Consider the following 25,353-nt stretch of genomic DNA (forward strand, 5'->3'; position numbering starts at 1 on the left):
ATTATTAGGTTACCATTCATTCACTTTACATTATTATTCTCAGTATGCACCCATTCGCATTTGTTGCGCTTTATTTGTTCATATATATTTTTCATCTAATTATAGCTTGCAATGAACTTCAATAAACTTAATTGATTTATTTTTTACTGATTGCCTATCAATTATCAAGAAATTTTACTTACTAAGTAAAGCTTTTCATATCACATGTTCGAATGCATCGCCAATTGTAAAACGCATACATATGTATTTTTGTTTAGCTAATTGTCAACACAACATCAAATTTCAATCGGTGACTAATGCTGTAATCGTTGCAAACCAACCATATTTAAATGTCAATACACGTAGCTCGCAAACGGACACATTTTATGAGCATTAAATAGTGTGTATGTTTCTCGAGTGAAACTTGCTCCATCACGGTTTCCAACGGTTACATGGTTCTGGTCAACGCCGTACATATGTGACATTCTGGGAAGTGTTCTGTTAAATATCTGCAAAATGAAATACATATATTGTGTTACTTAAGGTTTGCGTCTCAATTAATTTCCTTATCTTGAAGAATTTAATCGTCTTTTTATCTCTTACATCAAACAGCATATTGTACATAAACTGGACAATATACTTATCATTCAGGACAGAAATATTAAAACAAAAGAAACAATAAATCTTGTTTAAATAATACAAATATGTAAAACATGGTAATCGATATAACACAAAATATATTTTATTTATCGTCCAATCACCTGTTTCGGTCGATGTTAGAATTATTGCGCGTGCGCTCTATCCAAGTGACGAATGACGTCATCGTTTTGTGTGGACATAGCAAATGTCAACATCGACGGCTACTCGAAGTGTTTATAAAAAAAATTAGGACACAACCAGTGCAGATTTAAATCTGAGTTGATTACCATCGACATTTTGATCATTTTTGCTATTACTTTTTTTGCTCTTTTTACAAAAATATCATCAACATATAGAAACTTCGTTTTTGATAGTTCCGAGTATGCCGAGGACTGCTAAAGTCACTACTAATTTAATGTAACTGTTAGGACAACACTCGCCGAAATATTTAGGTCAGGGGTGGTATTCCAGAAACATCTTAAGTCATTTCTTAAATAATTTCACTTAAGTTCAAAATTACAATATTTTGTATTTCTTTTCTAGATAAGGAATCACATGACAGTTATGTTTCTGTTGGTACTCCTAAAATAACATTGACATAATGATGTTATTTTGATGTAATTCTTGATGCCAAACTATTGCAATAATAAATGAAACACTAAAGGAAATTTCCCAATTTAAGGATAAGAATAAAAATTAACTTAAGGTGCTTCTGGAATATGACCCCTGGAGTCAATCGACCGAAACAGGTGACGCAATACACAACTTTTCTCGTATGTTTTCTTGCAGAATCTTGGTGTTATGGAAAAAAGGGGAAGCACTTGAACGATCTCAATAAATGAATTGATGGACTGTAAATAAGTCTTGATGTGCGTATTTTTTATTTTGCCGACTTTATTGTATTAAATCTAAAATATTTTCGATTATTTGTTACATCGACCGAAACAGGTGACTCGAGGATACACACATTTATTTCTTACTATTCCCATGCAGCCCAGAATACAGGTGAATATCCGAGGACCCACTCTCAGATCTTTGCGTTGTTTCATAGTCAGATGTTTGGTCATGCTTGTTGCGCCTGAAAAGCATTTTAAATGAATAAATAAACACACCACACGCACGCAAGAACCTTCCAGATATCAGAATGATATTGTTTGTAATATCGAATACGTGAAAGCGTATGCATACAGTATATGCACGAAACCCTCGGGACATATTTACGAAGATTTTAAATATAATAATTTCATAAGATCAGCGCAGCATGAAGGTGACTACGCCTTTAACATAATTCATCGTCACTTACAGAAACAGAAAATTAACTGGACCAGCAAACGTTCATTAAACTTAATTGCAAGGCTTTAAAAAACGCGTTGTTCTGACATTGTACCTTTTGTGAATATATATCACCATCAGTATCAATACAATTGCAAGAACAATGACAACGGACGCCACGCCTCCTCCGATAGCTGCCGCAGTATGGCCGCTAGCATCTTTACCAACTTCTGCAGTTACTGCAATAACTGTTTGAGCGGAAATATCATAATCCATAATTGGTGATTGTTTATTTATTTACTCGTTATCTGATATACCATGATAGAGTTTTTTCTTGTTATACACAGAAACTTCCACACACAACAGAAGAGAACAATTACCTTTTATTTCTTAAATCACATCAATTACATCTTTACTTTTGACACAATACAACACATAAAAGATTCATCACATATTTTAGCACAAACATATCTCGCCATATTTTCAAGTAATTTTATACAAACATCGAATCTTTTCAGGGTTTATCTTGAGCAAATATTTCTGGGAATATCAATTTAATTGTTTCACTATAGTTTAGTTATGTTTTTTTTAAATATAAAGTTGTTATAGCAAATACCAAACCAAAAAAAAAAAACCGAACCTTGTGCACATGTTGCCCCGATGAATCCATCTCTGCATCCGAACATGCACGTTCCGTTGTCATTGGAACAACGTGAGCTAAGTCCTCTCTCAGCACAGTTTTCTGGACACGGAGTATCACACTTCCTACCAAAGAAATGGGTGGCACATCCCAGATTGCATTCACCATTCATGGAACATGACTGGTTAAGGCAGTGCTTGCTGCATTCAAAATCACAATTACATCCATAGACATTCGTTGTTAGACATGTGAGGCATTCCCCATTAGTTTGGTTGCAAAACTGGCATTTATCGCGGCAACGTTCAGTGCAACGTGCATTCCAAAACCCATCTTTGCACCCAGATGTTCGTGATCCATTTGCCTCACATGTTCCATCTAATTTGTTACAATTGTGATCAAAGCATCCTAAAGGGCAAGTTTCGCAAAGGGCGCCATAATATCCCGGAGCACAATATTCACACTTATCGCCAATAAAGTTTTGAGCACATGTGCATGTCCCATTCATAAACTTACATTCGCCACCGATGCATCCTCGATAGCAATTCAAATCGCAATTCTTTGCGTACTTTCCAGATTTGCAGGCAATGCAGGTATCTTCATCTAAACACGTCAGACAGTTTGGTTTGCACTTGTCAGTGCAATTATTGAGCGTATTGTGATACCCTTCAACGCACCTATCACACTGTCCTGAAGTTGAACAAATGCAGTTTGTTGAGGAGCATACGATTTTACACGTATTTCCAGAATATCCAGGTTTACATTCTTTGCATATGGTTGCGTTTGTACATTTTGAACAACCCTCAGTACATGGTCTACATAAATACATGTCCATGTAATATCTATCCATACATCCATTACAGTTTTCCAGATTTCTGCATATGCAACCTTCATATTTGCATGGTGTACATGGATAGCCCCAGTATCCAGGTTCACAGGCGAGGATTTGAGATTGCACTTAAAAGTAAAAGGCATATCATATTTGTCAATATTATATAGTTTCTTAAGGTTATTACAATTGAAATGCATTAAACCTTTAATTTTAACATATAACGTTTTTACATCAACTTGGCGACACACAAATGTTGATCCAGAAATGCTTTAATGATGATGAATTTTAAAAGATTGTCTCATGTAAAACAAATGTATATTATTCAAATGCTCTTTTAGAATATAAACAACAATCATGGTTGTTCTTTTTGTTTAAACAAATAAATGTGTTATCGTACATTTTCATATTAAACAAAATAATACAATATAAAACACTTTCTTTATATGAACATAATGGAATATGTGAAGGCGGTACTATTGGGTTAATATTTTAAACATTTGTTTTGATAAATGTGAAGTCCACAATAACTCACCGATTGAGTGCAAACCAGCAGCAACGATTCCAATTAAACAAATCCGAAGCCGCATGTTTTGTATTGACAGATGTTGCTATTTAAAACATAGTTTTAATTTGCTTCATGTGTTGCCACAAAACCAAAATTCACAAACAATCAATGTAACATCATTTATTGTTGTACACATGCCAGTTTGTACCCTCCTGTACAATATACTTCTCTAAAATATAGCTTTTAAAATGTACACGCCTGGTTTCATAAAACATCTCTAACTTTAACTTCCTGGTCCAAAAACACATTTAACTGTTAACTACCAAATATCTTCCATTCATTATATTCATATATTCATATATACATGCTGGTATATCGAATTTTATAGCAGGCGTTTCCGTTTATAAATATAGATTTGAGAAAAAAATCAAACATGGTAACTATATAATGAAAAAAACACATTATATTGCTTTCTACAATATGTCTTCTTTAGTGGCTAAAACATTTAATCAATAATCAAATGCACATTTTGATAATCGACCATTTTCACATTCCCGATATCGAGTACCGTTGGAGTTGCATCCCTTCATAACACGAATAGAAACAAGGCTGACTTAAAGTCGCGATTGCAAATTTAAGTATGCTTACATGCAAAATTAACTGCTTTAGTGATAGATGTTACGTATGTTATCCGAAAACGTCCCGTATGTTATATGAGTAAAACCTTCTAGATCAAACGCATTATGTATACTTCATAAATTAACGTACATTTTAAATTATTCGAAGAATGATAAGGCAAAAATGTAGTATATGTTTCCACTAACACCACACAATGAATAGCGTTATGTCGCATGGCAAATTTTCTTTTCGTTCATATTGTTTTACCATATATAAATTATTTTCCAATTTGTGGTGATAATCAATGACAATTTTTTTTAAAAATCTCTACACAACATTATCTATTTATTTCTAAACTACATTAGCGAATATCATCCAATTTGGAAAATATACAGAAATATGTGTATATTAATTATTGAATAAAAAGTAAAGCTTAAAACGCACACTACAAATGGTAATTTATCGGAACAAAATGAAATCTGCTTGAAACAAAAATCAGGTACTTTTAAAAGACACAAAAATTAATACAAGCAGGTTTCAGAACAGGAAAACACCACAATTAAAATAAACAAATACAAATAAAGACGAACGAAACAGCAACAAAATAAAATCACTAAACGATCCATGCAAGTACATGCAGTGGTTAGGGTGGAAGACGGAATATAATAGTCCAAAATACCAACTGCACGTGTAATGACTGCTTTAAGGGATATTTTATTGGATCGTTCGATCTTTCGTCGGGTTGATTATAGGAACAACACACCTCTAAGGTTAAAAGAGAATAGCCAATCAGACGAAGTAATTACAAAAGCCCAGGGTGTAAACATAGAAAGCAAATTGATAGATTAGTCAGTTTAAAAAGAACTTATGCATTAAAGCAGACAATCCCCATATTGTAGAAATTTAAATGAATCTGAAAGGATGGATGATCAATCCAATGAAACAGTTACAACCGGTTATGTGGCCATGTTGCAACAGTGAGTTTATTAAATGATCAGGTAGCTGAAAGTAGAAAGCAACCAAGCCAAGACAATTTGTTTAAAACTAAAGCACTGTATAATACAGCTTTGGTGTAGACCGTAATCACATCCAAAATCCATATACAATGTCGTACTTTTCAACCAGAACAATAAATACTGATTTGAAGATTGATTCATAAATGTGGGTTATTGTATTTCTCAAATTTGAACGTAGTCTGTCTGAATTCATGTGACCAAGATTGAAATTCAGCGTATATATTGTAAAGATAAACAGTCTTACAAAGTTTCATCAACATGTGGGCTCTAGAGCGGTAACAAAGTAACAAAGATTCTGCATGGTAACCTATATTTTTTAGAAGCACATGACCAAGATTCAAACGCAGCCTATATGTTTTCCAGATAAAGATTTTGGCAACGTTTAATACAGATTTATTCATAAATGTAGCATATAGGTAGGTTTATCTTAGATTTGACCTGGTAACCCAGTTGTTAGACACACATATCTCATATCCTCACTAGGTCAAGATACTGGCAAGATAAACATTTTGACAACATTATATTTAGACTGATTCATTTATATAGGTAGATTCTTTATTTCCTCAATTCATGGAGAGCATAACACATTTACAACAAGTATTTACATCATTAATATATACAATACATAATTATATATGTATATTAATATATGTACATGCATACACACAACAATAGAGAGACAATTTTATAATTATCACACTCAAAAACTAACAAACTAGTCTCAGCAATAGGATTGCTAATTGAGCATTCAGGCAATTGTCATCTGTAGTTGATAACGTCATTTCAAACAACGTTACGAGTTGTTCTAATGGTGTCTTTCGTGTTAATTTTATAAAACACGTAAACCCCTTTTGGTAAATGACAGCATCCCAAAGTGATTCACGTAACAGTTCCCTTTTCGAACAAAAACACACTGAGTGAAGTAGTTTGTTTTCCGTGTGTATCCCACACAATGAGCACACTGTTGGGTACGATATAGAAAGGAATCCTCCCAGTTGTGCCATCAGGGTGGCTACTAAGGGCTATAGCTTAGGCGAAATCCGGGATATTTGCCAGAGGGACGAGGGCTTATTTACGTGTAGAACATCATCAAGGTTCAATGTGGGGCACACGTCCCGGATACTTTCCAACTGTCTGTGATGTTCCGGAGCGGATACCGATCGTTGGAGCATCTGTTTCCACGCTTTCTTAGACGGGAACAAGCCTGATTCTAAATACCCGTCTAAACACGATTGCAGTTGGTATTTATGCAGCAGTCTGTAGATTTCCGGAACGAAGCCTTTAGTTTGTTTGTCGTTGTTCAGGTATCGTACAAGTCTGTTAATGAACACTTGTTTGGCAAGGTATTGGTTTGGTAAACGACATAATTGACCAAACAACACTAACTTTTTCCTGTCAATGAACATTGATATTGTCACGATAAACATTCTGACTCAGTTTTATCAAAACTGAATAATAAATATGGCTTTTATAGTGGTATACAATTTGTTGATTGTTATATGCTATCACAGATTGTTTGTTTGTTTGCTATTGAATCAGTAAACAAATCTAGTAAATGTTTTAAGTACATAATTGATAAACATGACTTTGTATTATAGAATAGATTCAATATTTTGACCTTGCAAATGTGTTGTGTAATTTTAAATGTACACATCATAAAATGCCTATTGGAAGCTGAAGATTTTACATTGTAGAAAGAGATCGACGGGTTTTACAAGGTAGAAAGAGATCAACGAGTATGTCATTAATAACGTAAATCAGCCTTTTATTTTAATTCCACTATCGTTTTTCATGCAACTACTTTAATGAAGATAAAATTACAGAATCCCTAATACTTTCCGTCAAACAACAAATATTGTTTATTTGTCAACATTTAAAAATTGGTGAAAGAACAAGTCAGGTAAACTCTGTAAAATTATACTTTTCTTATATTTTTATTACAACCTTTTTCTCATTAGCCAACAGTATTATACACGTTTTCTCCATTATTTTATTATTTTATGCTTATTTTATAGCTGAATAATTGCCGCATGTGATTATTGATTCCTGGTTTACTACTTTTGAAATTTTTTAATTTGGTTTCTTTTATAGTTTGTAGCATTTCCATATGGGGCTTGAATTGAAAAATAAAAGTTCAAAGAAAAAAACCCTTAAAAGTATTAACCTTTCAACAGTGATAAAAGAACACATTTGTTAAATTTAGATACATTTTGAAAACAACAACATTTTGTTTGCCTATTTATTTTTATCTTTTATTTTTCTTATCATTCGGTATATTTTTGCTGCGTATTTTAATAAAAGTTTATGGTCAGAATTGGTATTCAATTAATCATTCCGATATTTATGTAATGTTTCTCGGTTTCCTACTATTGTTATGCTTAATTTTCTATAAGTTTATGTTGTCATATGATTATTTGAACCATGGCTTACAAATACAAATTTAAATTTAAAAAGTATAGTTCTAGTAATCGGAATACTGATAAACACAGATATGTAATTATATCAAGAACTAAATGATTACTACGATATGTTAACTTCGTTTTCTTGACGTTTACCAATTGTGTATCACATATGTAACATGTGCAAGTAAACATTGTAGCAGATTTTAAAAAGGCAGTAACATGACTTTATTAGGGGCAGTTGCTCAAGGATTGATTGTTCTACAAAGGTAGCTGTGCACGGAACAAATACAAAATTCAACAATAGCTGTATTAAAGTTGTACCATAGTATCTTAATTGTATTGAATTACATTGTTTTGTGTAATTTCTTCACAAGTCAAAGCATACATCGATGATGAGATTATCCATGAAATATGTACCTTCATCAGCCATATTAAACATTTGAAATATTTATCGTACTGATAATGAGGAATATATACACATGCGCACACAAATAAAATTAGAGAAGACCTTTAATAAACATGCTGCATATGGCTGCAATTAAACACGTATGTGCAAACTTAGATAGGTTGCGTACAGGTACGTATTGAGATTGTCGCATTTCAATATAGTGTCCATTCCCCCAATGCCTCATCGTTTTCCTGACCTACTTGTACGCTTTCTGTTATTTTTACCGAGACTATTGTACTGGTCGTTCCTCAGCTCTCTTCTTTTGTCAGAAGGGTCCATTATCTCGGTCGTCACATATTGCTTGGTCTTTCTCCTCTATTTCACAAAAACAACTTTGGTCGATAATTACAGTAGTATTTCCTTATTGTTGACTGTGAAGGTATCGATGTCATTGTCTAGGATGTTAAGGGCTGCAAAATTGCCGCCTATCTGTGCTTGAAATGCCTCCGCTTTATCTGGATCTTTCAATTCAATAGACATACATGTATTATATGCGTGTTTACTTGATGTTATCCATGTATTTTTCAGCATTTATAACTTCCTTGTATTGTTTTGCACAATAGTTTTTTTAACAATAATATTATCCTCCACCCATGGTCTACTATAAGAAATCATTAAAATTCCTTGCCTAAAAGGTATTGTCAAATCCTGCATTTAATTTTGTAATAAAATATTTTGAACCATTGTAACATGCATGGACTTGGATTGTACAGAAAAATTTACATAATTACGCATACACCTGGAGGCCGTTTCATCAACGATTTACGACTAGTTGTAAATTACAATTTACATAAATTACGATGTTTCAGTGAAATAGCGTTTCATCAAGCAAATCGTAAATTAAGCTTACATAAATTTCATACATAAATATACGACTGGGTAAGGGCAACCGTAAATAAACGTAAACAACCGTAATGACGGTCGTTTTCCTCGTCGACGATGACAGAAGACGCACAATTCCGATTCCAAGGCTGTTTAGGGAGAGAATTGTTCTCGAAAACCTAAGAGATGAGGACATTGTTTCTAGATATCGTTTAAGTAGGGGCGGGATAGAGCGTTTGGTGGTTTTGATTGGGGAAGAATAGTACCAACTTGCCGACGATCGCATGCTATTCATCCCGTCACGCAGGTATGCAAATAGGACGACGAAACTTTTGATTTATGCAATTATAATTATAACATTGTATTTATTTTCAAACAGCAAACAAAGTAGAATTTAAGCTCACAACTTTATAGTAATTGCCCTTTACAAGTTTGTCTACATAGCATTTGACAACACACATTTAATAGCAAAACAATCGAACGCTGACTTTTGTATATTTTATGAATAAAAGCTTACAATGATAATTAGGTTTATCTTTAATTGTTTTTGTGCTTTATCATAATTTATGTTTTACTCATTCTATATTCGTCAATGTGAATACATCGATGAAAATAAATGAAGACAATATGCTTTTTTTGCTAATAGCTAACATCTCATGAGGATTTTTTATTATATGCTGGTTATTTATGTATATTAATTATTCAGATTACCTTTAAGATTGTCTACAAACACATCGCCATCTACAGTCACGCCCTCAATGGACAGTCAGCACATGAAATTGTCATTAATCCATTCACCAAAGATGTAAAGTTCAAACAAAAATTGATATGGGATCTAGTTAGAGTCAAAAAGAAAAAAACAACAGACCTACATATTTACCCCCTTGCCTGAACAAGGCTGATAGATTGTGGTCAGTTAAATATTCAAGAAGTTAATCCATAATAATATTAATATAACTATAAAAATTCTACTGTCACTGTTGATACAGCAATTTACAGTATGGAATCAACATAAATGAATAGGAATGATTGTCCAGAGTGAAATTCATTGTTTAATGTTCACAAATTAAATGTATAACTACCTTTTCTTCACGTGGTGTCAACTTGTCCGGCCCAGGTTCACCGCCAGTTTGCCCCACTTCCTTTAAAAAAAAATTTCTTTGGCCTTTGTGGAACTCTAACAAATATAACATTTATTTTTAACTACACTTACAATAAAATGTATTTGTACCAATAAATATACATCAATATTCTACAGAATTGTCAACATTATAGAAGCAATTACAAGTTATTAAGACACATGAAATTTACACTGAGGTTTAAAATATTGCATATTTATATGGCATATGGAAAAAAAACACTTTTATGCTTTGTTGAAAAATGAATGAAACATAAATCACACACACATACAACTTACTTTCAGGTCCACCCACTTTCTTTTTGCATCATGCAAAGTTCGACCGGGTCTAACTGCATTTATCCTACATGGAATTAAATAACATTGAAAACTTCATCTTTTATCTGAGAAATCAATTATTTATACCATGATACAGAAAGAAGGCACAACAAACATTTTACAACAGGTTGCCCGTACGGGAAGCCATCTTTAAAATTTTGATTGCTAAGCTTTAGAGTAACGAGCACAGAACCATGTACTGTACATTTTGTCATGTGCATCTTATTGGCGTCGCTCTGGAGAGCGGCGACTAGTATGTAATGCATATTTTTTTCGCTTATGGGAGGAGCAGTTATTGTACGGATCAAGGTATGAATTTTTGTTTTAAGAATATATTGCATAGTGGTGATTTTGTGTGTAAATTAGTGTAAATAAGTACTGCATTTGTACCTTTTATATTTATTACAACATTTATTGCCAAAAATGCAAACTTAATTCTTTTAATTAATAGCTAAACACAGGGACTGGGCACTAATAAAAGATCACAGGGACTGGGCAAATACGCGAACCGGTGAAACTTTAAATAAATAGTCAACATTTTTGTCTGAAACTTTTAACAGTCGCCGTGGTGTAGTGGATGAGGTGTCCGCCTAGCGATCGGGAGTTGGTGGGTTCGATTCCCATCGGGAGTTGGTGGGTTCGATTCCCACGCGGGGAGCATTTTTTTATATATTATTTATTTTATTTATATATTTTTATATATTATATTTTTAATATATAAATATTAATATATATATATATATAAATATATATATATATATATATATATATATATATATATTTATATTATTTTAAATATAGTTTAAAAATACTGCGTGTTTTATACGTTGCACATTTTTATTAAAATTAATGGATGCCGCGTGGTGACAACGTTAATTAAAATTTCTTACATCTCTTAAATATCTTATAAAAAATACACGTGTTTTTATATTAACAAATAAGTGCAAACAACACAACTATTTTGCATGTATTTTTGTTGTTGTTTATGGTTGTCTATCATAGGCCCTAAGTACTATCCCTACCACATATAGAGCGCGAAGCGCGACACGTATTATTGATTGTAACAATGAGTTGTGATAAAGGAAGCAGCCGCTTATCAAGGAGGAGCTGTGTTCCAGCAACCCGTTTCCCTGGAGTCAAGCACTCCTCGGAGGTTTTTTTTAAGAACCACATATAGAGCGCGAAGCTCTATCCAGGTGGTATGGACCCTTTGGTATGGACTTTTTTAGGTGACACTATCAATGCGCATTTTGTGAGATGAAGCAGATTTTTTTTAAACCTACACAGTTCTGTTCCATTAATGAAAATTGCACACGGATGCCAGTTAGAAAAGGAAACCAATGTTAATAAAATGAACTATGGAATATTTGGGGGTTACAACACAAAATCATAGATAATGGTTATTTGGGGGTTATAACACAACATCATAGATAATGGTTATTTGGGGGTTATCACACAAAATCATAGATAATGGTTATACCAGTATCTTTTTCTATTTTGAAAAAAATAATTGGCCAATATATTAATATTTACAGTAGAAAAAAAATCGTTCCATGTAACTTTATTGGGTGCCTTTTACACTGAAATTCCCGACGCCCTTTGATGCTTTGCATCAATACTTATCTTGTACATTCTTGAAATAAAATATAAGATCATTTAACAACAACATTAGTAACATGACAATGCATTATGTCTTATTCAAGTTATTGTGAGCCTGAAGTGAATTATTTCCTAGGCCTAAATAATTCGATATTAAACTGCTAATTGAGCTACACGACAATCGCCTTTCTGCATAGAAAGAACAAAAACGACCACTCTAAGCAATATAGTTTAACTAATGAATATGAAAATATGCGATAAATACATTTAACTTCAACTTAGTTCAAGATCAACAAAATGAACAAGTTGTCAACTCACATTTCAATTGTTTCCTTCCAAAACAAATCCTTTTTTTCTTCCGTTACCGAAGGCGAGTGACTTCCAAACAGAAGGCTGTACCCTTCGACACACCGGTCGACAAGAATCGTCGTTTCCGACGCGTTCCAGTTTTTGTTTTTGATCCGTTTGACCACAGGCTCAGCCGCCATCATTAGTTTAAGCGATGTTTACGTCTGCTGACAGAACGAGCGAAAAATACGTCATGCTTTTTTCAGACTGCGTCACTATGTTTATCGGTTACAAAATACGTATATTTATGTAGTCGTATTTTATGTATGGTGCCTTTACGAATTTTTGTAAAGTCATATATATATAATTCGGCTAATACAACATATAATATGAACATCAGAATTATAAATTATTTTAAAAATTATGCAACATCTATATAACAAACCCATATAACATTTTCAGTTAGGAAAATCAATTAATTGGCTAAAATAAAATAAAATAATATATAAACGAATGTTATATAGAAACTTTCCCCTACATTCAAGTCGATTAACTAAAATAATATAATGCTTCGGTACTTTTGGAATTTAGTAAAAACCTTTCACATTTTAAGTTGACACGTCATAGCATGGTCGTTCTTTTAAGACTGGAATATTATGTTCGTTATATATAGCGATATTTCAAGTGTTGTACGAGAAGTTCGAATGGATTACATAAATTGTTTGTTTACAGTCAGTAATGGTTGTTATGTGCATCGTTTTGGTAGTCACAGCTTCTGGCATTTCAACAGGGATGTTGCTATCTACTTATGTATTATAATATCCTTGGTGCGAAGGGTCTGTAAAGATCTAAAAATATTTTTTTGTCAGTAACAAAATTACAAAATAGTTGATATAATATTCTACGCACGACTTTTTCTCAAAACTTGAAATAATAATACTCTTTACAATCATTTTGAAATGCATAATTATATTACTATTTCCGGTTTCGCCGAGTCCAGAATATGCATGTAGGTCTGTGGCCTCGTTTGACCGCACAAGGGTTGTTTCATATTCAGAAGATTGGAGTCGTTCATTTCGTCTACAAAGTGATCATGGTGAATGTCGATTCAAACACATTCTTTCGTTGTCTAACTATAACATTTGTTGGTAATTATGCGCATATATGCAATACAAAACACTAATAGAACTCATTAACAATTTATAATTTACTTATAATTTACAATACCTTGTACGGAGGTACACAAGTACTCCAACCAGAACAAATCCAACAGTAACAACAGCTGCAACCCCACCGACAATCAATTCCTGCAGTTTGACCCCTGGAGGCGCTTGCTATCTCACAAGATAATTTTGGATAAAAAGGAGCCAAGTGCATTGATAATTTGCCGCATATTTAGACGTTAGGAAAATAACTACAATGTTGATGATGTGGTCGTATGTAACTGTAATTATGACTTAAATGACTTGTATATCCACATATTGATAACTTAAAATGATCGCATTGTACACAATCAATAAAATTTAATATAAATACCGTACAAAATGTGCTAATCCACTATTCATTTACAATTTTTAACTGATTTACAGACAATAAACGCTCAGCCCTAACAAGATGAAAAAATGAACAAATACTAACACGGTCTACAAGAGTCCGATTTCATTTCATCTCTTCTTCCATTCTTGCACACGCCGTTCTCCTGCGAACACCTTGAGCCCGTCCCGACATCAGCACAATTGTCTGGACACGGGATATCGCACTTCTTTCCGTAAAAGTTTGAAGCACATCCGAGGTCTCAATCGCCATTTATAGAACAAGACTTGTTCAGACAATGTTTGTTGCATTCTATATTACACATGAAACCGAACATGTCAATCGCTCTACATGACACACATCCGCCATTGGTCGGATTGCAAATCTGACAATTTGTACTGCACATTGTCGTGTAAGTTTTATTATACTGCTCACAGCTTGGTCCTGAATAATCATGCAAGCATGTGCACGTTCCGGTAATACAGCGTCATACCTGCCTGTCACACATCGGTCACATGTTGTTCCGGTAAAGTTCGGCGAACAAGCGCACGCTCCATTACTCCGGTCACATATATAACCATCACATCCTTGTGAACACATATACTCACAATGGGGTCCTAATCTACCGGATATACATTGGTAACAATCGGCTCCTGTAAAACTTGCCTTGCATGTGCAGGCTCCATCTGATCTATTACAATCATTATTTATACAAACCTTTGGAGCACGATATGTTACAAAAATTACCGTACCGTCCATCTACACACTGATCACAACCATTTCCTTTGAAATATGCCAAACACAAACATGAACCATCAAATCTGTTACATACAGTGTCGGCACATCCCGTTGAACATGTTTTATCGCAATAAGCGCCATACTCTTTAGGAACACATTGGTCACATTTGAATCCTGCAAAGTTTGAACTACAGTTACATGTCCCATCTTTCTGATTACAAATTCCACCATTACATCCTGTAGAACAAAACCTTTCACAAGCCACTCCATATTTTCGAGATTTGCATGTGGAGCAGGTAGTTCCATTAACACATGTAGAGCAGTTTGTATTACATAGGCCCTTGCAATTGTTAGTGGTACATGTATTATAGTACCCATCCTTACAGGCATCACACGTGCTAGGTGCTGTACACATGCAGTTGGTAGATGAACAATTGGTTCCATATTCACAGCTATTTCCTGTGTAACCAAACTTACATGTGTTGCAAGTGTCGGTATTCGAACAATTCACACAGTTGTTAGGACATTGTGAGCAAATATATCCATACTTAAAATATCCGTCTAAGCATACGTCACATCTATGTGAATTCCAACATGTACAGCCAATGTACAAGCACGGTATACACGTGCCATTCAATTCCAAGAAGTACACAGGGTCACATTTCGCGTTACCGCAAGTCACTGTGTAAAGGGAAAAGATATGGGTTAAAAGTTTATAATCAGAACGGCTAATAATTTAAATAGTATTATTTTTTATATGAAAAAAATATATTTTACATGTTACATTACTACAAATGAAATGGTTAATATACCGTACCATTGGCCAAAATTAGCAGTAGCTGCATTAATGTGATTGTTGGCCACACCTGCAGTTTGAGCATGCACTTGAAAAAGAAAGGAACTCAATACCGTTAATCATACTATAGTGGATTTACAAATCTGGGATAGATCACTCGCACCTAGGTTTATATGATTAGAGATAAGAGACTTATTTAAAAATCTGCATTGATCATTCAAGATTGCTCGGAAGCATTACATGTATCCGACAGACATTAAAAAAAACTAATCAATATGCAAATTATACTACCGATGCAAATAGTATTAGTTACCTTTACATGAACATGAAATACTATGATTGTAAGTCCACTTGTTAATAACTAACAGGAGTCATTGATCTAAACTTAACATGTTTATACTTTAAACAATTTCACTCTTTTTATTATCGTGATCTTTCCTGAACTATATTGATGTGATTGTATGACTGCAACAATAACATGTCAACTTAGTGACTCGTAAGCCATTTATATGCCTTGGTAGTACAATGTTTTGAAAATATATTTGTGTATAATAATATAGACCGTATTATTACTGTAAATACCAATTACTGTATCTGTACTATGCGTCACTTTTATAAAAGTTAAAACCCCGTGATTCAATAGCTTTGTTTGCGGCTAAGAATACTATTCCATATTTTTGCAGTATTTTACGCAGTAGGAAAAATTGAACGCCAATACAAATTGTAATATATTCAGGGTATGCAAACTTATGGAACTGTTTGACATAAACCAATATCTTAGCTTTTAGGATAACGAGATGTCAGACCCCGCAGTATGACAGTACATTTGTACCCGGAACAGAGGAACTAGTACATAAAACACAACACTGAAAGAAATAGAATACAAATTGGGTCACTATGTTAAACATTTAATTTTAATAATTTGGCATTTTTTTATACGGACCTCCGGATATACGGATAAACAGGTGGTCGGACAAGTACAATGAGTAATGCCTCGCACGTTTTGGGAGTATTCGTTCAACAGTTTTTAAAACGCAAACTGGTCTTTTAATATCATCGTCTTTTGATGTCAGTAAACACTGATTTGAATTGTACTTTGATTATGTAATACGGGCAAAAGCCCGCGAAGCGGGCGTTGACCGTTTATTTGTATCACTTTTCTGAAATACAAAGAGACATTACCTTATAGGGATACAAGTCAAATAATTTCTGCCGTCACCTATTTTCGCGATGAAAAATCATAAAGCGCTGGAGCACATAGTCACTTCGACAAACGCTATATGACACGTAGATGCATTCCTCATGAAATAATACGGCATGGCTGTAATTATTAAGTAGCGAATCGTACTCTATGTTATTGTTTAATATTTTTTTGACCGCCAAAATGCAATTTTTTGTTTTTCTTCCGGTTTGCCTGTTTCCCGGCCGTTAGCCGTAACAGGCAACAAGTCATATTCCACAGACTGCTATACTAAATTTCGCGTTCACTTTTTCCAAACATAATGTTCAGAAATATAACCCGTCTAAAATGTATTGCCTAAATCCCGACGCATTTAATCGAATAAGATTAGTCTCGAATTTATTTTATTCGTTTAATTCTGCACCTTATTTTTATTATTATCCTCATAAATTAGTAAAAAATATATATTTAAAAGGCCTTTTTTGTTAAAATCATTAACCCCAGCGTTGTTTAGAGGTCTTAAATTTAAAGGGAGGTCACCACTACGAAAATAACAATAACGAAATCCAGCATCCGGTGTGTATTCCCTAATTCCTGTCGCGAGCGGTGCATTTTTGGTATTCGTCTGCAGCATATATTGAGGGAAGAACTGTCCTGTTGAGAGCTCCTGGTCTTGGTATATTTTATTTAAAAAAGGGTTAATTTATTAATTATAATTGAGAACTAAATAACAACAACCAACTTAAATATAAATTGGTATAATTATCCACATAATTAACAAATTTCACATAATTTCTTTATTCGAATCCACATTTGTGTTATTCAAAGTACTGGTAGTCAAGAAACTTCACATATTCACGTATTTATGGTATAGAAATTTCAACTTTTAATTTCATATTCATGTAATTCAGTTGTATATATTATTTTTACTGGCATTTTTTCACTACTTATTAAAGACTTATTCCAATTATTATACCATTGAGAAATAAGCATTGACTTATTCAATTTTCTGATACCATAGGAAAAGTAGCATTTAATTTGATATTTCATTTATTTTTATTAAAGCGTTATTTTGGCTCACTAAAGCAATACATTCCCCATTATAAAAATGTCTTCTACAAGTCGCACTGAACATACTTACTGCATCCCTGCGCATATTAAAAATAACTCAAGTTCAACGAAAGCAACAAAAGCAAATTCTAGAAAGCGTACTTACGCCGAAGTTACAAAAAGTAATTTAAATAACCCAAAGGTCCAAACTATAGAAAATAATATTTGTGTTTCACATGACCATTCTTATTTTAGTCACTCTGTTCAAAAACCTGTTTACTTCACCACTTTTTGTGGTAATACAGATCATTTAAATGTCACAAATGCTGAACATAATTACTGCATGCAACCACACATTGAAAATAGATTGAGTTCAAAAGCAACCTGTTTGAATACAAAAAATCACAAAAACAAACGTACGTACGCTGAAGTAATTCGAGGCATTACATGTCATTCCAAAGTAAAAACTACCGAAATGGACAACTGCGTTTCACTTCACCAGTCAAATGCTAGTAAAACTGGGATTGTTAACTGCTGTGTAACTAATGCAAGTAAGCAACGTCTTGTAACACACGTAACTGACGAAAACAAGCATTTGACGCAAAGATGCACAACCAAGCATATGGAAATAAATAAATCAATACATGCAAATAAACAAGTATCTTCCAATAATACTCTCCAAAAAAAAGAAGGCCAAACAACAAAGGTACAAGTGTCACACGTTATAATTCAAGCAACAAAATACAGACAACACATTCCACTATTCAACTGTATAATTTAGATTCCTTAAAATGCATGTAAATTCAGTGGTAATAGAAGGAAACGTTTTTAACAACTTTAATGTGCCAGGGTGATGGCAATTGTTTCTTTAGCTGCCTCAGTTTAGCATTACATGGTACTATATCAATGAGCACTTATTATAGAAACATGATTTGTACACATGTCACTGCAAACTGGAATTCATGGCAGCAGTCTGCCATTTGCGGACATGAATTAGTAAATGATTCAGTGGAAGAATATCACTTACAAATAATTGCAAGATGCGGTTGGGCAACAATATGTGAAATTAAAGCAGCATGTGATATCTTACCAATAAACATAGACACATGGTTAAAAGGCAGCATATGCAATTCTGAAACAGGACTAACCTCAATTGTTTACACAAAACATTCTCACTTATCACCACATAACTCTGATCTTAATGTGACTCTTCATCTATGGAACAGTCACTTTACACTACTTTCAGAGAGGAAGAACACTTCAAACACAGGCAACAACAGAGCATTGATGAAACATACACATTTATCACAAAATAATCCCACAAACATAAATACACTAACAAATCCTCTGTCAACAGTTCCAATATTGCACACACAAAAAACACAACAAAGCAAGAATATAAAAAAGTCCAAGAAAAGTGCTATACCATCAAAAGCTGTTAAAAAAGCAAAGCTGAAAATCACTTACGTAAACAGCCTTAAGAAAAACACAAAAGCTACACAACTTTTTAAACAAACTCATGAACACATTAGCACAGCTGCTCTTACTCCTAAGGAATTGGACACATTTCAGAGTTGTAGAAAATTGGGTATAACATTTGTTCATCCTCACCAAAATGAAGATAAACTAGAAAGAAAAAGACGGATAAAAAAAAAATGCCTATGCCTTGTCTGTAGCAGTCAAAAACCTAGCATTAAATTTTAATCAAATACCACCTCCACCACCAATGTCTCAAAGTGTCCAGCATAACATTGCAATGGATAGCATACGATCATTCGAGTTAAAACAAATGTCTTACATATTTAAGTACTGTAACATATGTAACGAACGTAGAATTGAAATGAAAATGTACAATAATACAGTTTGTCATCGTTGTCACATTGACAAATCAGACATTAAAATGTTCTCTAAACAAAACAATATGGACCCTGGAAATGTCCCTGCAGAACTTTCCCATTTATCTTTAGTTGAACAGCAACTAATAAACAGAATATCACCACTCATGTATATTCATATGCTTAAGCATGGTGGAATTGCGGCAAATGGCAATTGTGTTACATTTCCACAAAATATAAATGAACCATGTCAAATTTTACCAAAACTTCCAACAAATATTCAAATAATTTGTGTCCGGAAAACTGGATATAATGCAATACACAAAGACTTTAAAGTAAGGCGTTTTGCAGTTCAATCAGCACTGAATTGGCTTAAATCCAACAATGTGGCCTACTCAGATATAACTATTAGTCAAGATAGACTTAATCTTTTTCCTGAAAATGGGGAAATAAATCTTGAAACAATCAGCAGTAATTTTGAAATCACAACTGATAAAGACCAAGGGCCAGCTAAAGAACAAGTATCACCTGATGAAATAAATGGCGATACTGTTTCAGCTGTTCAACTACCAGACGAATCAGTTAATATTTGAAATAACATTGAATCCATTTTACAAGAAATAACAGATCCTAAAAGTAAAGAAAAATGTTCGAGAAAAAATCCAGTAACTATTCCATGGCCAACAAGAGACAATAGTCCAGTTTCAGAGTTTACAGCTCAATATTTTTTTACTCTTGCATTTCAATGTTTGTTTCCCAATTGTGTTGGTGACTTTCACATAAATCGGCCAAGAACTTGCTTTTCAATGAGTGAATGGGCAGAACATTTGATATGGTACACAGACGGTCGTTTTGCACAACACAAGTACTTTAAGTTCATAGTTCATAACATTATTTCACGTAAAAGAGCTTTAGAACAGAGCACATACATCATGAAACAACAGATCGGTGATGAGCACATGTCCATCACTGACCTTAAGCAAAGAATTCAAAATGGTGATAGTTCTATTGCACAAAAAATCTTGTACTTTGGTGCTTCTCTCGAGGAGCTTCACAATACTGGTCCAGAAAAGCACAAGAGTTAAGAGCACTTATTCAGTACCAAATTAATGCTGTAAAAGGCCTCCCTTCATTTTTCAGCACTGCTAGCTGTGCTGAATTTTACTTTGCACCTCTAAGGAGACTTTTAACTCAATACAATCTACAAACAACTGGTGAAATTGTTGATCTTAACGACAAAAACATTCTATTTTCTATTCTTCAAAATGACAGTCACATTGTCTCACATTACTTTAATCTTCGGACACAAGAATACTTTGAAACTGTAATGAAAACTGCATTTAAGGTTGATACTTTCTGGTACAGGTATGAGTTTGCCAAATCCAGAGGCATGATTCACTTTCATGGACTATGTTGGAGATCTGACAGAGAACCACACAATCTTCTTCATGAGGCTTTGAAAAACGGTCTGGATGAAGATGTCTGTGCCAGTAAGCTCCCTGAGTGGGCACAGCAAAATTTTGCCATGACCGCAATGCATCCTGCCGGTTCTGATGCCTCTGGTAATCCAAACAAGGATCTGTGGCCTCCTCCCGAGGGAAATGCACCCGCACCACCTGAATCTAAAAATCCCCTTTTTAAATTGTTCATAGACATAAGTCAGAGTGAAAATTCTATACTAGAAGACCATTTACTTCTTACAAATAAAATTAACTTGCACCATTGTTCATCGTACTGCCTCGTTTCAAAAAAGGGGATGAAACACAAAGTCTGTAGAATGGAGTTTGGGTCAGAAAACATGCAAGGTAAAGCTATTCGTGATAGTCCCGCAATTGTAAAGGATAAAAATGGCTCTCTTAGACTTGAAATGAAGAGAGACCACCCATTTCTGGTTCAGTATTCCCAGTACCATACTCAAGCATGGCGGGCAAATGGTGATATATCCTTAATCCTTTCAAAAAGTTTACCAGATAATCCATCAATAAGTGATATAATTGCAACTGAGAAGTATGTTTCTGGTTATGCATGCAAAGGAAATCAGCCAACTGGAGAAGTGGATCTTTTTAATGCAATGTGAATCTTTTTAATGCAATGGTAAATGCCACTGATGAAACTTCTAGCACTGATGGCAAATCCCTCTGCACCAAGTTGCTAATGAACACAATAAAAAGAGACATTTCAAGTATGGAAGCAGCATATGAACTGACATGTTTACCTTTGTTTCACAGCAGTCACCAGTTTCAGTCAGTAAGCATGTCTGGGTCCAGGGTACTTGAAAAAACTGGCAACACTTGCACAAAAAGTACACCTCTGGATAAATATTTGTCACGGCCTGAGAAAGAAAAATGCTCATGGTATCAATTTATATGCAACAAAGGCAAAGTTCCTGTGATAGCTGGTAACAGTACAAAAGCAGTATGGCCATTCAGTGAAGAATACTCAAGGACCATACTGCTTTTGCATTGGCCAGACTGGAGGAAATTAGATGATATAAGAGGAACAAACACTTGGACTGAAGTCATGAACACCTCTGTAGAGTCTGAAGCATGTCCAAACTTTATCAAAGCTGTTATTGAAAGAGCCAAACGAAATCAATATGATGACTTTGTTCATGAACAACAATGCGAGCCAGAAGAAATCATAGTAGAACAGCCAGAATGGGTGGAGACTTTAAGACCAAATAATGAATTTATGTCAAATGATGATGATTATACTTTTGATGATGGTAGTCCAAACCATGATTGGGGACAATGTTCATACAACTATCCAGATGGTTTAGGCATACACTTTTTGGAGTCTTTAAAAAATGAAGACCAGCCTAACAACCACATTGAATATGAAAATGTAGATTTATCTAATATGAACTCAAAACAGAAATTTGCATTTAGTATTATTATGACAACACTTCAAAACTGTAAAAACGAGTTACCATTTACACCTCTTCGACTAGTGGTCAGTGGAACTGCTGGCTCTGGCAAGTCGTTCCTCATTAAATGTCTTGTACAGGCAATAAGACACTTGTTCCATTCTCATGATTCTGTTCAAGTCCTTTGTCCCACAGGTAACAGTGCAAATCTTATTGGTGGACAAACAATACACAGCTTTTTAAAAATACCTACAGGAAAAGTTTCCTGTAAGGATATGTCAACTCCTGATGGATCACGTGGGGAAACATTACAAAGTAATCTAAAGAACGTTAAAGCATTACTTGTTGATGAGAGGTCCCTTATTGGATGTACAACATTGGGATGGATGGAGTTTCATTGCAAGCATGGTATAAACAATGTGACAGCTGACTGGGGTGGGCTTCCTGTTGTTGTATTTTTTGGAGATGATGTACAATTACCACCTGTTCTTGATTCCCCTGTTTATCATTTCAATGGCAAAATACCAGCAGCCATGCATGGTGCTTTGGTATGGCAACAGTTTTCAGAAGTTGTTCATTTAGATACCATTATTCGTCAAAATGAGGAACAGAAACACTTTAAAGACATTTTAATGTCACTTAGAGACTACAAACTAAAGAAAATGCCACATGGCTTCAACAGTTTCAATGGAATGACATCAAACGTCGTTATACTAACAATGTGATGAAAAACATTGAACAAAATGCTCTTTTTGTTTTCCCTACTCATGCGTCTGAATACAAACATAATATGAATCAGCTTAAGACAATCAATTCTGAATTTCCTGTTGCTAAGATACCCTGTATTGATCATGGCCCACATGCTTTGAGTGCCACTGAAGACAAAGTCCATGGTTTAATGAGAGTGCTCTTTTTATGCAGAGGTGCAAAAGTCATGCTAACCTGCAATCTTAATGTTCCCTATGGTTTGTTCAATGGCTCCATTGGGACCATAGTTGGCATTATATACTGTAATGGTAACAAACCACCTCTTTGTCAACCAGATGTTGTTATGGTGCATTTCCCAAGGTACACAGGACCACATTTTATGAAAGACAACCCATGCAATGTCCCTCTTGTACCTGCAGAAAGAAAAGTGGAATGTTATTGTCATGGTTGCAAACGAAAACAATTACCTTTAAGGCTTGCCTGGAGTACAACAATTCACCGATGTCAAGGCATGACAATCAGACATGGTGAAACAAATCGCTACATAGTTATTGATCCAGGTACAAAGTCTTTTGAGTCAAAGAATCCCGGAGCTCTCTTTGTAGCACTTTCAAGGGCAAAAACAGCTGGGGTTCCAAATAAAATTTCAGACTTTTTTTGGCATCCAAATGTATTGGTTAATGAAGACAGGTTATGTCCTATTGTTGATACACCTCGAACTAAGGCAAGGTCAAATGAAATTAAGCGCTTGTCAAAACTTGCCAACCAAACAGGAAGTAAATTTGCTCAATTGAATTTGATTAATGATGATGTTTTCAAAACACTACTATCAACTACTACTTTCAACAACCACTTCCAAGAAATACAAGGTACAGAAGAATGAATGTATTGAATACTTTCAAGTATGTTTGGTGGGTTGCATGTCAGCTACTAACCAATTTCCTGAGAAGTTTATTTAATGCTTGCAAGTGTTCATGTAAAAACTAAGCCACAATATAAATTCTATAATTCAATAAAGTTATAACATTTCTCTAATTTCTTACCAGATATAAACACTGACAATTGCTGCTAATATAATTATAGGTTAATTTGATGACATTAACCAGAGAGGTAAAATAATGTTTCTTCAAATTATAACAAACACATTGGGGACGAACTCTCCATCATTCTTTCATACACCACAAATGCTGTTTGGTTACCATTCAATTCTTTGTTGGCATTATTGATTTCCTGCAAATAAATTTAACATGCTGGTGAAGTGAAACACAATTTATTTCATAATTACTCAAAATGAAACATTTTTCTAATTTGGATGCACTTGTCCTGTTTGTGTTAACACAGAGGAATTTTTTCTGTATGACAATATTGTATGTATTTAAAACATATTTTATTTGCTATTGTAGATTCAGAAAACGTCATGGATCACATTATTTTTGCCACAGATTCTAGAGGGGCAAAGTTAAAACAGTTTTTAATGTCCAATTCAACACTTACTCTTTACACTGTACATACAATCATAATTCCGGGAGCAAAAATAGAAACATTAACACAAGCTTTTGACAACAAATTAAGAAAAATATTCTCATCATCAACATCAGTTCACCATGTATTTGTCATTGTTGCTGCAGGCATATGCAATTTAACTAAAACAAAATCACCATGCCAATGGTACAGGAATCGTCTACATTTCTGATCTTGCTAAAACATCACACATTCTTGAAGTCATAAATTCTGTTTATAAAACCTACTACAGCAGTACAGTTTCATGCAAATTAGTCCATATTCCACCTGTTTCATTGATTTCCTCATCACAGTTTAATATGTCAAAAAGAACACTGACCAAATCAATGTATACTTATGATCAAATTTCACAACAACAAATTGACTTGGAAAATGACATCAATGAAATAAATTCACTTATAAGCTCACTAAATGAACGCTTTTCAAAACATTCAGTACGTTAGGATAGAGACCTTTTAATTTGCAAAACTAAAAAACGAGGCAAGAATGGCCAGAATAAGCACAAAATAAAGAAATGTTCATACAGTTTGTTTTTCGATGGTGTACATCCACAGTCTAGCTTAGCTACTAAATGGTACACATACATGTGTGAATCAGTTGTAAAAGACTTGAA

The 25,353-nt window shown here is 34.1% G+C and overlaps 3 protein-coding genes across 4 annotated transcripts in view; 1 reads left to right on the plus strand and 2 right to left on the minus strand.

Moving 5' to 3' along the window:
• LOC127837315 (neurogenic locus Notch protein-like) overlaps positions 1-25,353 on the plus strand; it is a 516,941-nt gene that overhangs the window by 250,647 nt on the left and 240,941 nt on the right. The window lies entirely within an intron of this gene.
• On the minus strand, positions 1,588-8,627 carry LOC127839810 (multiple epidermal growth factor-like domains protein 10). The gene is made up of 4 exons (XM_052368197.1): positions 8,549-8,627; positions 2,531-3,217; positions 2,006-2,138; positions 1,588-1,696 (listed from the first exon to the last, which is right to left on the minus strand). The coding sequence occupies exons 1-4, from the start codon at positions 8,625-8,627 to the stop codon at positions 1,588-1,590; spliced, it is 1,008 nt and encodes a 335-aa protein (XP_052224157.1).
• Positions 20,923-22,165, minus strand: LOC127837330 (uncharacterized). The gene is made up of 2 exons (XM_052364295.1): positions 21,861-22,165; positions 20,923-21,267 (listed from the first exon to the last, which is right to left on the minus strand). Exons 1-2 carry the CDS (start codon positions 21,996-21,998, stop codon positions 20,986-20,988), a joined length of 420 nt encoding a protein of 139 aa, XP_052220255.1. The 5' UTR covers positions 21,999-22,165; the 3' UTR covers positions 20,923-20,985.

The sequence above is a fragment of the Dreissena polymorpha genome, chromosome 7, assembly GCF_020536995.1.
Source record: "Dreissena polymorpha isolate Duluth1 chromosome 7, UMN_Dpol_1.0, whole genome shotgun sequence".
Classification (NCBI taxonomy): domain Eukaryota; kingdom Metazoa; phylum Mollusca; class Bivalvia; order Myida; family Dreissenidae; genus Dreissena; species Dreissena polymorpha.

What these genes read in the sequence shown, in the direction of transcription:
- LOC127837330 (XM_052364295.1), bottom strand. Translation starts at nt 21,998, where the DNA reads ATGAGCATTTTTCTTTCTCAGGCCGTGACAAATATTTATCCAGAGGTG. An exon ending in GTGACTGCTGTGAAACAAAG is followed by an intron (nt 21,268 to 21,860) that starts GTAAACATGTCA and finishes GGGGATTTTTAG; the next exon opens with ATTCAGGTGGTGCGGGTGCA.
- LOC127839810 (XM_052368197.1), bottom strand. Translation starts at nt 8,627, where the DNA reads ATGGACCCTTCTGACAAAAGAAGAGAGCTGAGGAACGACCAGTACAAT. An exon ending in AAATAACAGAAAGCGTACAA is followed by an intron (nt 3,218 to 8,548) that starts GTAGGTCAGGAA and finishes GTTCAACTTCAG; the next exon opens with GACAGTGTGATAGGTGCGTT. An exon ending in CGGGGCAACATGTGCACAAG is followed by an intron (nt 2,139 to 2,530) that starts GTTCGGTTTTTT and finishes CCGCTCAAACAG; the next exon opens with TTATTGCAGTAACTGCAGAA.